Source organism: Condylostylus longicornis, unplaced genomic scaffold, assembly GCF_029603195.1.
Source record: "Condylostylus longicornis isolate FDR11 unplaced genomic scaffold, ASM2960319v2 ptg000055l, whole genome shotgun sequence".
NCBI classification, from domain to species: Eukaryota; Metazoa; Arthropoda; class Insecta; order Diptera; family Dolichopodidae; genus Condylostylus; species Condylostylus longicornis.
Genome location: NW_026578024.1, coordinates 6,429,745 through 6,444,642, shown reverse-complemented (window position 1 = coordinate 6,444,642; position 14,898 = coordinate 6,429,745). Strand labels below are relative to the sequence as shown.

The window sequence follows — 14,898 nt, the reverse complement described above, 5'->3', positions numbered from 1 at the left end:
TTTAATTTATCGTCCCCTATATTCAACACCTTTAACTGAAGAAATTATATTCCTACTTCATAGTTTTTTATAATTAAATTACATATTATATTGTTTTGAAAGTTCAAAATTCCATTTTGTAAAAGTTGTAAAAGGTACTTTAAATCAATTCGAAAGTATAATAATTATTGACGATTCATTCATATTTTCCTTTTGTATAACATTATGTATGGATTTAAATAATAACTCAGCTTCTACATCTACAACACAAAAACAGAAAATTGTATAAAAGTTGCATAGTTTGTAAATTTTTTTTTTTTGTTATAAAAAGTTCTTATAACAGTGAATAACACAATATTATTGTTTTGCGTGAATAAATTCATTCATAAACTTATTGTTTTTGTAAATTTAAAACAAAAGAATTTTTCTTCCGCATAAAAATGTTTGCTTTTCCTCTGTATATTTAAAAAGTTTTTTTTATACCCTGCACTTCGTGAAGGGTATATTAACTTTGGTATGGAGTTTGTAACTACTTGAAGGAGTCATCTGCGGTATGGACATATATATATATTCTTGCTCAGCGTAAAATTCTGCGTTGATTTAGACATGTCCGTCCGTCCGTCCGTCCGTCCGTCCGTCCGTCCGTCCGTCCGTCCGATCGCACGATAACTCAAAAACGAATAATGCAATCGACACCAAACTTTCACAAGTTGCTTCTTTTGTGCCAAGGACGAACCCTATTGTTATTGGACCAATTCGGACAACGGGTTCGGGTAGCTGCCATACAACTCAAAGAGTTTATTTTAATTATTTCAAAAACTAATAAAGGTACAAATATAAAATTTTGTATACATGTGTCCAATTATATTCTACATATGCTCTAAAAATGTTTATGAGATAGCTGCACCGGTTCGGGTGGCTGCCATACAACTCCAAAAGCAAATTTTTTATATTCGGCAAAATAATAAAGTCAGATTCATGAAACTTGGCAGTCGTGTGTCCAATTATAGGTCAAATATATTTCCGAAGTTTTGGAGGAATTGCTTGACAGGTTCGGGTACCTGCCATACAACTCCAGAAGCTAATTTTAAATATTTGGAAAAATAATAAAGTCAGATTCATGAAACTTGGCAGTTGCGTGTCCGATTATAGATCAGATATATTAGCGAAGTTTTAGTGAAATTGCTTGGCAGGTTCAGGTACCTGCCATACAACTCCAAAAGCTAATTTTAAATATTTGGAAAAATAATAAAGTCAAATTCACGAAACTTGGTAGTTGTGTGTTCAGTTATAGATCAGATATACCTGCGAAGTTTTAGTGGAATTGCTTGACAGGTTCGGGTACCTGCCATACAACTCCAAAAGCTAATTTTAAATATTTGGAAAAATAATAAAGTCAAACTCATGAAACTTGGCAGTTGTTTGTCCAATTATAGATCAGATATATTTGCGAAGTTTTAGTGGAATTGCTTGGCAGGTTCGGGTAGCTGCCATACAACTCCAAAAGCTAATTTTAAATATTTGGAAAAATAATAAAGACAGATTCATTAAACTTGGCAGTTGTGTGTCCAATTATAGGGCAAAGATATTTCTGAAGTTTTGGTGGAATTGCTGGACAGGTTCGAGTGGCTCCCATACAACTCCAAAAGCTTATTTTAAGTATTTGGAAAAGTAATAAAGTTAGATTCATGAAACTTGGCAGTTGTGTGTCCAATTATAGATCAGATATACCTGCGAAGTTTTAGTGGAATTGCTTGACAGGTTCGGGTACCTGCCATACAACTCCAAAAGCTAATTTTAAATATTTGGAAAAATAATAAAGTCAAACTCATGAAACTTGGCAGTTGTTTGTCCAATTATAGATCAGATATATTTGCGAAGTTTTAGTGGAATTGCTTGGCAGGTTCGGGTAGCTGCCATACAACTCCAAAAGCTAATTTTAAATATTTGGAAAAATAATAAAGACAGATTCATTAAACTTGGCAGTTGTGTGTCCAATTATAGGTCAAAGATATTTCTGAAGATTTTGTGGAATTGCTTGACAGGTTCGAGTGGCTCCCATACAAGTCCAAAAGCTTATTTTAAATATTTGGAAAAGTAATAAAGTTAGATCCATGAAACTTGGCAGTTGTGTGTCCAATTATAGATCAGATATATTAGCGAAGTTTTAGTGAAATTGCTTGGCAGGTTCAGGTACCTGCCATACAACTCCAAAAGCTAATTTTAAATATTTGGAAAAATAATAAAGTCAAATTCACGAAACTTGGTAGTTGTGTGTTCAGTTATAGATCAGATATATCCGCGAAGTTTCTATAGAATGGTTTCACAGGTTTGAGTAATTGCTATACAACAATGAAAGGTGCAGGGTATAATTCAATCGGTTCATACCGACTGAAACGTTTTTACTTGTTTTTCACGTTACTTGAAACGTTTTTACTTGTTTCGGTCGTAGAAGTCTCAATTTTTAATAAGTGAGTGAATTCACATACAAACACACGTGTATGAGCATCTTAACAAAATATATTTATAATAAAATTCTGTTTATTTTAATTGTTTAAAATAAAACAAAGCATTGTTTTTGTAAACAATTCAATTACAATATGAATTTTAATTGTACCAATAGTGATGACGTTGAAAAGCTTATTTCATCCGGCACTGAACTGTTATTATTATTGTTATTGTTCGCTTATCAATTAAAGTTAATTGTTCTGATTAGATTTCTGATTAACTTATGTTTTGTTTTTTTTTTTTTAAGAGTAATTTGTGTTATTTTCTGCTCTCGTAAATAAAAAATTTATGGTAGTAGTTGTTGTTAACTAAATTGAGAAGAGAATAAATAATATCATTGCTAATAGCACGCATAATGTTTAAAAATTTGTAAACGACCATCAAAAATATTAGTGAAATTTAAAATGAAAGATTTATTTTATACCGGCATCTACAGCTTAGGCTAACATTTTAAATTATATGAAATGAAATTACTACAACAGTTGAATATAAAGTATAAGGAGGTTTCTTATAAGACCTCTATGTGGCCATAATATAATAATATAAGCTTATGAGACAAATTATGTGGCCATAAGTCAAATCTATTTAACTAAAACTGATATAACATTACATTACATGTTAGAGCAATAACCATTAAATTTCACCTTTTCAATCGTCACTTTCACACCGGAATCCTTGATTTTTTAATTGAATAGTATGTAATTTTTTCAACTAAATTATTATTTTTCTAATTAAATTTTCTCATGTTCCGAAAATTCGATCAAATTGTTGTTTTAATCAAGTTCATGATTAGTACGACTACTAGACAAAACTCTAAAAATTTTTATTAAATTAGAGACACTAATTTTTTCCCAAAATTGTTGTTTAACTTGACTTATCCTAAACTACTAATTCTAACTTACCCAATTATTGATATTGAACTTCATAAAATTATCGATGTCATACACAAGTGGTGATCACAAGAAACCATTATAAACTGATGGGGATAAAATTTACACACATGGTTTTCATTTCTAAACTATAAATTAATAATATTATTTAAAGAGAGAGCATGTTTTGTTTAAATAAAAAAGCTATTTAGAATTTTTTTAAGAGAATTTTTTTTTGAATGAGGAAGGTTATTTTACTTAAGATTTTTTAAGACAAACTGAAAATTCTCTATTCAAATTAGTACAGCATTTAATCTTAAAGATAAGATGTAAAAAAAAATTGTTTTTATGATAATTTATTGTAAAAATATTGTAAAACTAAATTTACTATTAAAGATTTTGTTGTAATGCAAAAAAGTATTAATTCTAAATAATAAAAGAATATCATAATGTTAAAATCGAATATATTTTGAATATAATAATAAATATTTAATTTAAATAATTAAAATTAATAAATGGTGTTTAAGAAAGGTGAGATTGTTTGTCATGTCATATCTTATATTGTATTGCAGTTGTAATATAAAGAAATTATTTGTGGTGAATTCAAAATGGTTATTAATTCTGGATTTTCGTTTGTTTTAGAGCAGCAGGTTTTAGAGCATTTTATTAATACATACGTAGATTTGATTTTTATGAGTTCTATGTAATAAGCTATTTAAATACTTACGATAGAAATTTAACTAAATTCATCAATTAAAAAACATATTCTGAAATTAAAGCTATATTTTAATTAAAAATAGTTAATTAAACAAAATATTATTAGATTTAATAATAATGGAAAAATTTGAATATTTTCATCCTGTGAAATTATTTTATTAGTTCCTATACAGCGGAATCTGCATAAATTTTCCCCAAGGTTTAGACAAATTTATTACCAAAATACTAAAAATTTAGAAATATTGACAATTTTCTAGTGCCAAAGGTGAACATTCGTATAGTTTGAAAAGTTTTTGATTTCATATACAGCCATCCTGAAGTTCAGTGTTAAATTTTCACAGGTTTCCACACATTTGATATTCATTTTGAAGTAGAATTTTAATATCAATTTACTAAATATTTTTTCATAAAATCTAAAAATTTAATAAAAAACAAATTTATTATTCGACTCACATTTCTTCCATTTTATATTATTTTTCGATTTTTTTTTTCTGTGCATTTCAGTCTCATAAATTTCATTAAAAAAAATGTCATATAGGAAATGCACCAAACTTTCATAACAAAAAAAAAGGACAATATTTTTTATTAATTTAATTTATGTGAATTAATTTTTTCCCATATTCTCATTTAAAATATATATCATTGGAAAATGGACATGAAAATTGTTTTCAAAAAATATATTGAAAAAAAAAAATATCGTAAAATATAAATGACAGTATGTGATAATTTTATGTACGTGATTATGGAATTTAAAATTGAAAAAATATGAAAAATGAATTTGTGATTTACAATAAATAAAACAAAAAAAAAATAAAAAGATAAGATTTGACATATTACATAATTGTTGATAATAAATTAAAAAAAAAAAACAGAAAAGAAAAATATTATTTATTTACGATATAAATTATAAATTATTTAAAAAATTTGTTTAATAATTTTTATATTTGCTGTAAAATATAATTATGAATTTTAATATTTTTAATATTTTATTCATACAAATTTCATTTTAGATTACTTTTTATCCTGATCCTGCTTGATCTTTAAATCATAATGTGAGATTTTGCATTATAGATATGCGAAATTTAATTTATAACAATTGCTTGCAGTCAAAAAAATTGTATAATTTTTAGATTTTTGATAAAAAAAATTCTTTGATAAATTACTTTTTCGTATACCCATATAAACAACATGAAAATCAATTCAGAGGAAAATTGAAAGTTTCAAGTTCAAAGGGAACGAATTATAGGCTATAAAATGGTCTTATTTGTATGTAATATTGTTCCTATTATTTACGATATTAACCTTCTAATGTTCAAGTTTAACGAAAGAAAAATTTAATTAATTAATAACAACTATTAAAAATAGTTATTTTAAGTGCAATTTTATTGAATTAAAATTTTTATTTTTTGAAAAAATTGCACTTTCTTTACTTACATTTTTAAGAATATTTTTTAACAGTGGCAATAATAATAATAAATTTCTTGAATTATTTTAAAAAACCTGCAAGGATAATATGAAAATTCTTAAGAAAAAATTATCATATAATTAACATGAATTTTGCATATTATTCTTTTAATTTAAAAATATTCGTGGTTCTTATGAATTTTTAATTAAATTTATAATTGAATTTTATTTTTTAATTTTTTGAAATTATTCAAAAAAAAAAATATTAATTTCGATTTGAATTTTTTCTAAAAATTATTTTAAAAATTGAAAATTATCTTGCAAGCTTTTGTCCTTGAAAATTTGCTTTGAGGCTAAAAGTGTTTCTTATATGTGCATAATGTGGAAGTGGATAGTTTATTTCAAATATACGTTGTAATTTATGATAACATTTCTTTAGGATTCGAAAATGCAATATTCCAGAAAATTATTAAAAATTCTTTTCAAGGACAATTTTTGCAATTTATTATTTAAGATTTTCTTTTTTATATTGTCGAGATCGCACAATTTTTTTAAAATGTTAAAATATTTCGGAAATTTGAGGGAATTTTTGAAATTCGGGATACTTTTGTGTGAAACATATTGGAAATTAAATCGATTTTCTTAAATAAGAGTAGTAAGAATTTTTCATTTTAGTTTGTCAAATATATTGTTGTTTCATTTTTTTTGCGTTTGCTTATAAAATGGTGTTTATCGAAATGAATTTTCGTTCAAAAACCCCATTTTACCATTTTGAAAATTTTACCATTTGAACACGTGGTTTTTATAAGAGTTAATATTATTGTTGCTAATATCAATGTCAGGGTTACTCAAATTTTCAAATAATTTTACTCCAAAATCTGCAAAACAAAATTTTATTTTTGGAAATTACAAAAAATTAAGCTAGCTTTGCTAGAAATTTTTTGTACTAATCGTTTTTATAATTTTCATAATGTTTAATTGAAATTTTCGGAAATTTTGTTGTTAATTTTAATAAAAACAAATTTTCTTGTTTTTTTTTTCAGAACAATTATTTCGAAGTTTTACTGCTTCACATAAATTAGAAATAGCACAAATGCCAAAAACGGATTCAACAGAAATGACCCAATGTACTCAACTAGATAAAGATGAGAAAATAAATAGTTCAACAGTAAACTCGCCAAATAACAGAGATGACCTCAATTATGAAGGACCAAAATTGTACGAGAAATTATATTTATACACTATATTTGTTTAATGAAATAATTCTATAAATTGTCGAAAATGTGGAACTAAGATTGTTATTGACTATCTTACCATATAGATTTTAATAATTTCCAAGATTAAGCGAAAAATTCATCTTCATTTCTTTTCTATTCTAAAGATTTCTAAATATATTTTGATTTGATTAAAGAGTTTATAACCTTGATTTCATGGAAATAATAATTGAAGATGATTAAATTTATTATAAGATTATTAATTAAATTATAATATTAATGTTATTAATATATAAAAAAAAATGATTTCTTAATTATGGTTGAAGAAATTCTCTATAATTTAAAATTATAAATTTTATTCGATTCATTGAACAATTAAAATTTTTCTTTTTGCGAAATTTAAATGCATTTCTCAAACATATTATAAATTTACACTTAAAGAATTTTTAGATTTAATTATAATTTTAGATCACTGATTTTTAAGTTCCCGAAGGGGTTTTTCAATGTTATACAATATTATATTTATTATTGTTCCATTGAAATGATAATTAGGAGTGCAATTTAAAGGAAACAGCGGATTTTTAACTAACATTTAAAATTTCAAAATTAATTTTAAGTGATTAATAATTGCAAATTTTAATCTAATTAGTATGTTAATTTAATTAATTTTTTTAATTTAATTATATTTCATTAAATTCTAGCATGGCCAAATTTATATGGACTAAATAAATTCAATATAGAACTTGTGTAGGGCTATTGCCCTAGTAAACTTCTTCAAAATTGTTCAAAAATTCGAAATGTTTAAATTTGTAACATAAATTTTTAATTATAATTTTAAATAAATGTGGTCTAAGCTCCGTATTTCATTGAAATAATTGAAAAGTTCATCCTCTGCAATGATTATTTTCACATAGATGTGCGACAATTCCATGTATCACAATTGTACTGCAATTACTAATAAAACAATTAGTTTATGTAATTATTTTATTTATTTTTCATATAAAACAACGACAACAAAATATACGTATAGATGGAGGAAAATTGTTAAAAATTGGTCAGTTATATCACAACTATTGGCATTATTAGTAATTTTTACTGTTATATGGGCAACATTTTATTCAATAATACCACAATACACAGCATTAAATTCAACAATAATGAGAATTGCATATTTATTTATTGGAGCACAAATTTCTGGTATTTTGGTAACATTTATACGTTTACCAGATATGCTTGGTATGCTTTTTTGGGGTGTACTATACACAAATATTGGACTAGCTAATTTTGAAGGATATGAAGGATTAGAAGCAGTGTTACGGTAAGTTTTTGTTTTGTTTTCTTGTTAATTCTATTGTTGTGGAGTTGAAAAATACTATTTGTGTACATACGAGCATTATTTGGAAATTATTTTGTTGTTGTTCTTTCATTATTTTTACATTTTTTATAAATTTACACATTCATATGTACATATGTGGTATGCACTCTTATGTTCGCTCTTATGTTTAGTGTTCTAGTTTGTTTATTATCCTTTAAATCTTTTTTTTTGCTTTGCAATTAAAGGAATTAAAACTTTTATGGAGAAAATAGAAAAAAATGAAAAATAAAAGTTAAAGTATTATTTATTTTTGCTCGATTTACAGAGTTTTTTAAAATTAAAATAAGAATGGTTAAGTTTTTTGTGCCATCACTTATTAAAAGTAAAAATTTTGTTTTTAACTTTTAACTCTGTATAATGTCTGCTCCCTTCTGCTCTATTCTGTTGTAGTTTTATTTTAATACAAGGACTTAAAAAGAATTAAGTAAATATAAAATTTCATATTGAAAATTTTGTTTTTGCAAAAATTTATATTTTTGAGAAAATAATATTTTTTTTTTATTTATTTAAAAGATTTAAGTATAATATTAAATTGTCCATAAATACAAAAATATTAGAAAATTTTAGCAATATTTACATAGATGAAGTATAAGCTAAAATTATTAAAATATTTAAAATATTTTTAATCCAAAATATTTTAATATTGCAACATTTTGGCTTGTTATTAAAACGATAGTAAAATAAAATTAATTTTGAATAAATTTGGAGCAAACCGAAGGAATGTAGAGTATCACATTTCCAAGCGAAGAAACTTGGTTCAAATTTTTTATTTCCATTATTCTTTTAAGGTGTTTCTTCACTTACTGACGAAATTGTTATTCAATCTAAAATTTTAATTTTAATTTTTTTAACACAATTTACAATACTAAAATGACTGGAGTTTCCCTTTTTATACCCGTACAAACGTATGTCCGAAGGGTATATTAAATTTGCTTTACCGTTTGTAACACTCAAGTGTATGTTTTTGATCAGCGTCAAATTCTGAGTTGATTTAGCTTTGTCTGTCCGTCTGTTCGTTTTTCCGTCCGTCCGTCTGTCCCAACGATAACTCAAAAACCAATTGAAGTTCACCAAATTTTCACAAATGATTTATTGTAATAAGTATTCTAGGTTATATAAATTTCAAGTTATAAAATTTAAAAAAATTTTTATTTTTGGCTGAAACTTCAAATTTTCGGAATTCGTGACATTTTTCTTACCATGTAACAGTATTTTCTCAATACTATTGCCCGGAATGAAACTTTACTTTTAATATTGTAATATGTCATAATTATTGCATAAGTTTAGCATAATTTTGAAGAAGAAATTTCCGAAAATTTATATTTTGTTAACTGTAAGACAAGGAGAAATAATGTCATTCTAATAAAGCTGTTAATATTTATAGATTCCTACAGGAAGCAGTCTTAAAGAAAAATTTTTCCTGTACAAAATTTTACACAAAATGTCTGAAATTAAATAGTAAATAAATAAATAAGTTTTAATACTTGCCTATGCTAGGAGACTCTGATGCACCTTCTCAACGAGTGTGCAGTGTTGATCCATAAGAGAAGGGAGAGTTTGGGCGGATCCTCATTGATGGACATTCCGTTATGAAATATTTTCCTGGTAAAGTTGTTCAGATTCATCAAAAACATGGGTCTCGGGGAAGCGCAATACTGGGCGTTTGTTGAGTGGATACAATAGATCTTTTAGATCGCGGTGCGTCATCGTCGCATTCTGCAATCTAGAATTTACAACTCTTACTCGTATTTCCATATTACACAAAACAAGACAAAAAATTGTTTAAATTTCCACACCATATATTTGTAATGTTTATATTCTAAGCATCCTAATATAAGGTAATAAACATCAACTATGTCGCATTATATAGGCATATTATTTAGAACCTTTGCGTAAATTATTTTGAATTCAAGTAATTTCTGTCAAATATCTTCTAGTTTTTGAGTATTTGAAGTGTACGAGTAAAAGCACTGATTTAAGTTTCTATTACTGTGTACGCATTTTCCTTAGTAGGTCAGTAAATACTTAGGACTTAGATTTACGCATATAAATTGCTAATATTCGCTGTTATGCATGGACTACGCAATAATTTGAAAGCAGAAAATAAATTTTTCGCTTAAAATTTGTGAATTTTCAAATTAATTCAACAGTTTTCCTATGTTCTTTTTCTTTCCTTGTTATAAAAAGTGCTCCCAAGAATTTTAAACTTTCTTTTATTTTTTTAATTAAACAAGAGAAGAAAAAAATCTGTGATTTTTTTCGAATAACAATAAAAAACTAAAACAAAAACAATTTAATAATGCACGTAGCACAATTGCACAAAAAAAAATTATCCTTCTCTGAAAAATATTTTTATGCATGCATAATATAAAGAAAATGCATTTTATATGAATTTCATCGTCTTTATAAATTTTTTTTTTATTATTCAAATTGCTATCCTTTTCATTATAAAATAATAATAATGATGGTGAAAAAAATAATAATAAAATGTTTTTAAATTTTTTCTTCATGTTCTTAATTTTTTTTTTGTATTTTCCAGAGAAATGGCTTTAGTGAACATTATGCTTCTAGCTGGTTTTGGTTTAGAATTCAATGCATTCAAAAAAGTCTGGTTAATTGTAATGCAGTTGACCTTCATTCCAACAATAGCCGAAGTACTTATAATTACAATTTTAGCATATTTTTTATTACAAATGCCATGGATTTGGGGTGTTTTATTGGGGTAAGTTAATTTATTGTTTTATTTAAGAAGGAAATGAAAATTTTTTTTATATATGGCAGAAAATTTTAATATTATCACGTATAAAAGGTAAAATATGTTATGCATCTGTTGAGTTTATATTGAATTTTATGTTGAAAAGTTTTATAAGAATAAGTTTTATAAGAATACTAAATTGTAGAAAACTTTTATTAAGCTCACATTACAAACTATCCTCCAGTCTGTGTTGGAGTTTTTGGAACGGAAATAAATTTGCTAAGTTTTTCACCATTTTAATGTCAGAAAACTAGAATCGGCGGATTATTTTTTTAAAATTATTCAATAATTTTTACTTTATGTGTTTAAACAACAGTTTAACATTTTGAAATTGTTTATGTAATAAACGTGGTAGCAAAGAGGGGGTGAAACCCTTCTGAAGAATTGAGCCGCAGGGGATCCGGGATGAACTCAGGAAGGAACTCAGGAGGTGGAAGGAACGGGATTGGCGTTATGGAGATTTCGAATTTGTCAGAAGGATATGTCTCCAAGAGACGCTTTAAGCGTGGTAGGGAAGGGGGGTGAGGAAGGGCACAATTGATCCACTTCATGAGTGGCGGGGCATTTTTACTTCATGTCTAATCTAATCTAATTTAAGCTGGTAATTTGGATTCTTTTGATCCAATACATATGTTACAAATTGGCGAGTGTTCTTTTACTCTGCATTTAAGAAAATTTCTTGATATCGTTGTAGATTTCATTCTTTCTAAAATTTCTTTTAGAAAGTCGCAATTTCAATATTCTAAAATTTTAATCATACAATATGATCCATCGATTTAGAGTTAGAATATTTTTCATTAAATTTTGCTTCAAAATAGACTTTTAGGATAAAGTAACCTTTAGTCGGGATTTCAACTGCCATTTTGTTTATTTGTTCCAAAAAAAAAATAAAAAAAAATATTGTTTTTTCTACAATTTTTTAAAACAAATTTTTGTTTTTAAAAATTTTTATTTTTTTTTTTTGGACCAAAGAATAATTGTTTTTCTTTGTTTAAATTTAACTTTCAATTCTTCTTCTATTGTACGAAATTTTTTTTTTAATATTTTTTGAAAATATTTTCACTGTAAAATGGCTTATTTTTTTCCAAAAAAGCAAAAGCAAAAAAAAATCAAATCTTAGATATTTTAAAGTAAAATGAAAGAATCACTTTTTAGAGTGACCAGCATTTTGATTTTAATTTTGACTAAAGTTCTCTTGATTTTCGAGAATACGGGAATAATGCACCTGAATTGCTTTGCAATAGCTTAAAAACTATTTGGATTAAAACCTACGAGAACTTTGACTTAAAAAGCTATTTGTTTTTGAAAATATTTTAAATACCTGCAATTATTGTGACATAAATAACGTTTTCCCTTTCTTAATGCATAGTGTGCAAAAATTATACGGATTAATTTGTATAAATGAAGCCCAAAGTTGTTATAAAAACTTTAATCTAACTATCTTTGCTCTACCAAAATTAGTTTATTACAATTAATTGCCAAAAATTTTCTACACAAAAAAAAAATCACACTAAATTTTCTTCGCTCGGTTTGGTAACACTTTGTTGATTTACCTTAGATTCCATTTAAGTTTTTATATTTAAATACTTTACTGGACTTTATCATTTGAACAAAAGCAAAAAAATGTTTACCTGGCACAAAAAAAAAATCCATTTTTTTTATTAGAACAAAAGAAGAGATTTTAATAAGAAAATTTTAAGGACAGGAAGTAATCATGGTAAATTGCAATTCAGAAAATTTCTCGAAGACAAAAAAAAATAAAAATAAAATCTAGTTAAAAAAGTGAATAACATGAAATTAATTTAATTTTTCAATTTATGTTTTAAGTTTGCAATTATTTTAAGAATAAACAACAGGTTAATTTTTTTTCTATAGTTCACGGATGAAGGGGTCCAAAAACAAACTGAAACAGCGTACAAATTCTTAAATTCAATTTTTTTTTTAAAGGAGAAAACAAAATTGACAAAACTTTAAATTGGAAAAAATTGTAAAATGAAGTTGTTTGATTCTTTATTCTTTTAATTTACAAGCCCTTTTTGTGTCTGTTAAGTAGGAAATTTAAAGTTGAATGAAAATTTTTAGCAGATATTTTCTTTATTATCGAAAAAACTACGAAATTTTTCTGTAATTTTAATTTAATTTAAAAATTTCTCAAAACCGAAAAATAAACTATTTTATTTAATTTGAACACTTTGTGTTTGTCATAAATTAGACATGAGTTCAATGCTATACAAAATTCGTACATTAGGCTAGTTAAAATTGTGTTCTATTCTAATCTGTATAATTATTAAAATTGTCGAATTATCTTTTAACCCTGATTTCCAACCATTATCGTTTCAATGATGTGATCAATCAAGTATTTTCACTAGAATTTTACACGAAGTTATTTACTTTGCACTTGAAAATTTCAATGAATTTTCCAAATATTTTTTTTTTTTTGTAAATTTCAATATACACAAGGCGTTTGAAGGCTTTTCCGGATAATTGTAAAATTTTGCATAAATTAAAGTTCATTTTCTTTTTCAACACATTTTCTCGTTTTTGTTTTTTATATTTTTAATATTAAAACTTTACCCAATATTATTCTCCGAAACCGATTCAATTGAAACAAAACAAAAACAAAATGCAGAGAAATAGAAAATCACATTTCATTTTCTTAATTAAATCCAATTGTGATTTTAAAAATACAATGAAAGGAAAAAAAAAGTCTTGTGAAAATTTTTTGTAAATTTCATTTGCATTCTAGCGAACTATTCACTTTCTTCAAACTCATTACTGTAAAAAAAAAAAAATTAAAAAGGTTGAAATGTGGACATGGAAATTAAAATTAAAGAAAATAAATAAAGTAAGGAACTTATTTAAGTTGAAAAATTAGAGTCGGTTCCATTTTACATAATTTTTTTTAATGGCTTTTCCGCAATGTTTGAAGACGTTGAATTGATGCGTTTATTAAAGAAATAATTTGAAATGTTTAGTAGAGTTACGGTAGATTCGTCATTTATGTACCTAGCAAAACTCAATGTCGCAAAAAACTGGTTAATGATTTTCTACGATATCATGCACCATGCTTCTTCCAGGAAGTAGGATAAACAAAAAAACAAAATAGATTTCACATTGTATTGCGCTTGAGGGTAAAGAACACTTGCGATAGCCGTACTGTGCTGTGAATTCAACCTCAGTTAATCAATTAAAACTAAATATAATGTGGATGAAAGTATCAATTCCGTAAGAAGAAGACAAAAAATAAAAATCTTTAACATTTTTTCAACCAAAATTAAATTTCAACAAAATTGGAAGAAGAGAAACGAAAACATTTGTCCATTTTCAGGTCCACTCGAAAAAATTCTGTTAAAAATTGGTCCTTTATATTGTGGTTTATCTCTGATTTTCAATGGTTTTAGTTTTTAACTCCTGTTTGTTAGCGTTTAAATTAAATAAAATTAAAAGGATTTTTTTTTTTTGTTTTGCAAAAATCTTCTCTCCCTCTACCCCCTTTTGCTCCGCATTCTTCTTTCTTCTGATAATATTTCTATGGAATATTGAAATTATAGACTTTATTCAATTTTTTTTTTTTTTTTGTGTGGACTATACCACATGCTAATGTTCTTCTTCTCTTATACATACACACGTTGCGATAACGGCGACTATGAAAAAATTAAAAAAAAAAAACTAAAAATGAAAAAATCTCAACTTTTTTCATTAAAAAATATTTTAATTGAAAGTACAATAAAATGGTGGAAGTATAGATAAAAAAAAAAAAGCAAAAAATTAAAAATTGTTAGAAAACAGGCGAATTGAGCTAATTGAATTTTAAGAATTTTACAATATGGCGGCTGGTATATCAAACTAAAATCAGCCTACAGGCATACTCTGAAGAAAAAACCACATCTAAAAATTTGCAAGAATAAAAAAAAATATTAAAAAAAACTTTTCATTTAAAAAAATTTTTTTCTGCGTTTTTATTCTTTTGTTTCTTTTCTTTTTGCTATTTTGCATGGTAGAAATTAAAAAGAAAAAGAATATTGAATTAAGAATAAAAAGGACAATAACCACTAAAAACAAAAATCATTAATAAAA

At 25.5% G+C, this 14,898-nt stretch overlaps 1 protein-coding gene across 5 annotated transcripts in view; it reads left to right on the top strand.

Moving 5' to 3' along the window:
- LOC129611804 (sodium/hydrogen exchanger 9B2) overlaps window positions 1-14,898 on the top strand; it is an 82,330-nt gene that overhangs the window by 42,993 nt on the left and 24,439 nt on the right. For 4 of the 5 annotated variants that reach the window (XM_055525153.1, XM_055525152.1, XM_055525156.1 and 1 more), the window contains 3 exons: window positions 6,521-6,695; window positions 7,722-8,009; window positions 10,606-10,788. In XM_055525153.1, coding sequence (XP_055381128.1) covers window positions 6,521-6,695; window positions 7,722-8,009; window positions 10,606-10,788 — 646 coding nt within the window. Of the gene's footprint in view, window positions 1-3,768; window positions 3,888-6,520; window positions 6,696-7,721; window positions 8,010-10,605; window positions 10,789-14,898 lie in introns of those variants that run through there. The other variant, XM_055525154.1, reaches the window with a different exon arrangement.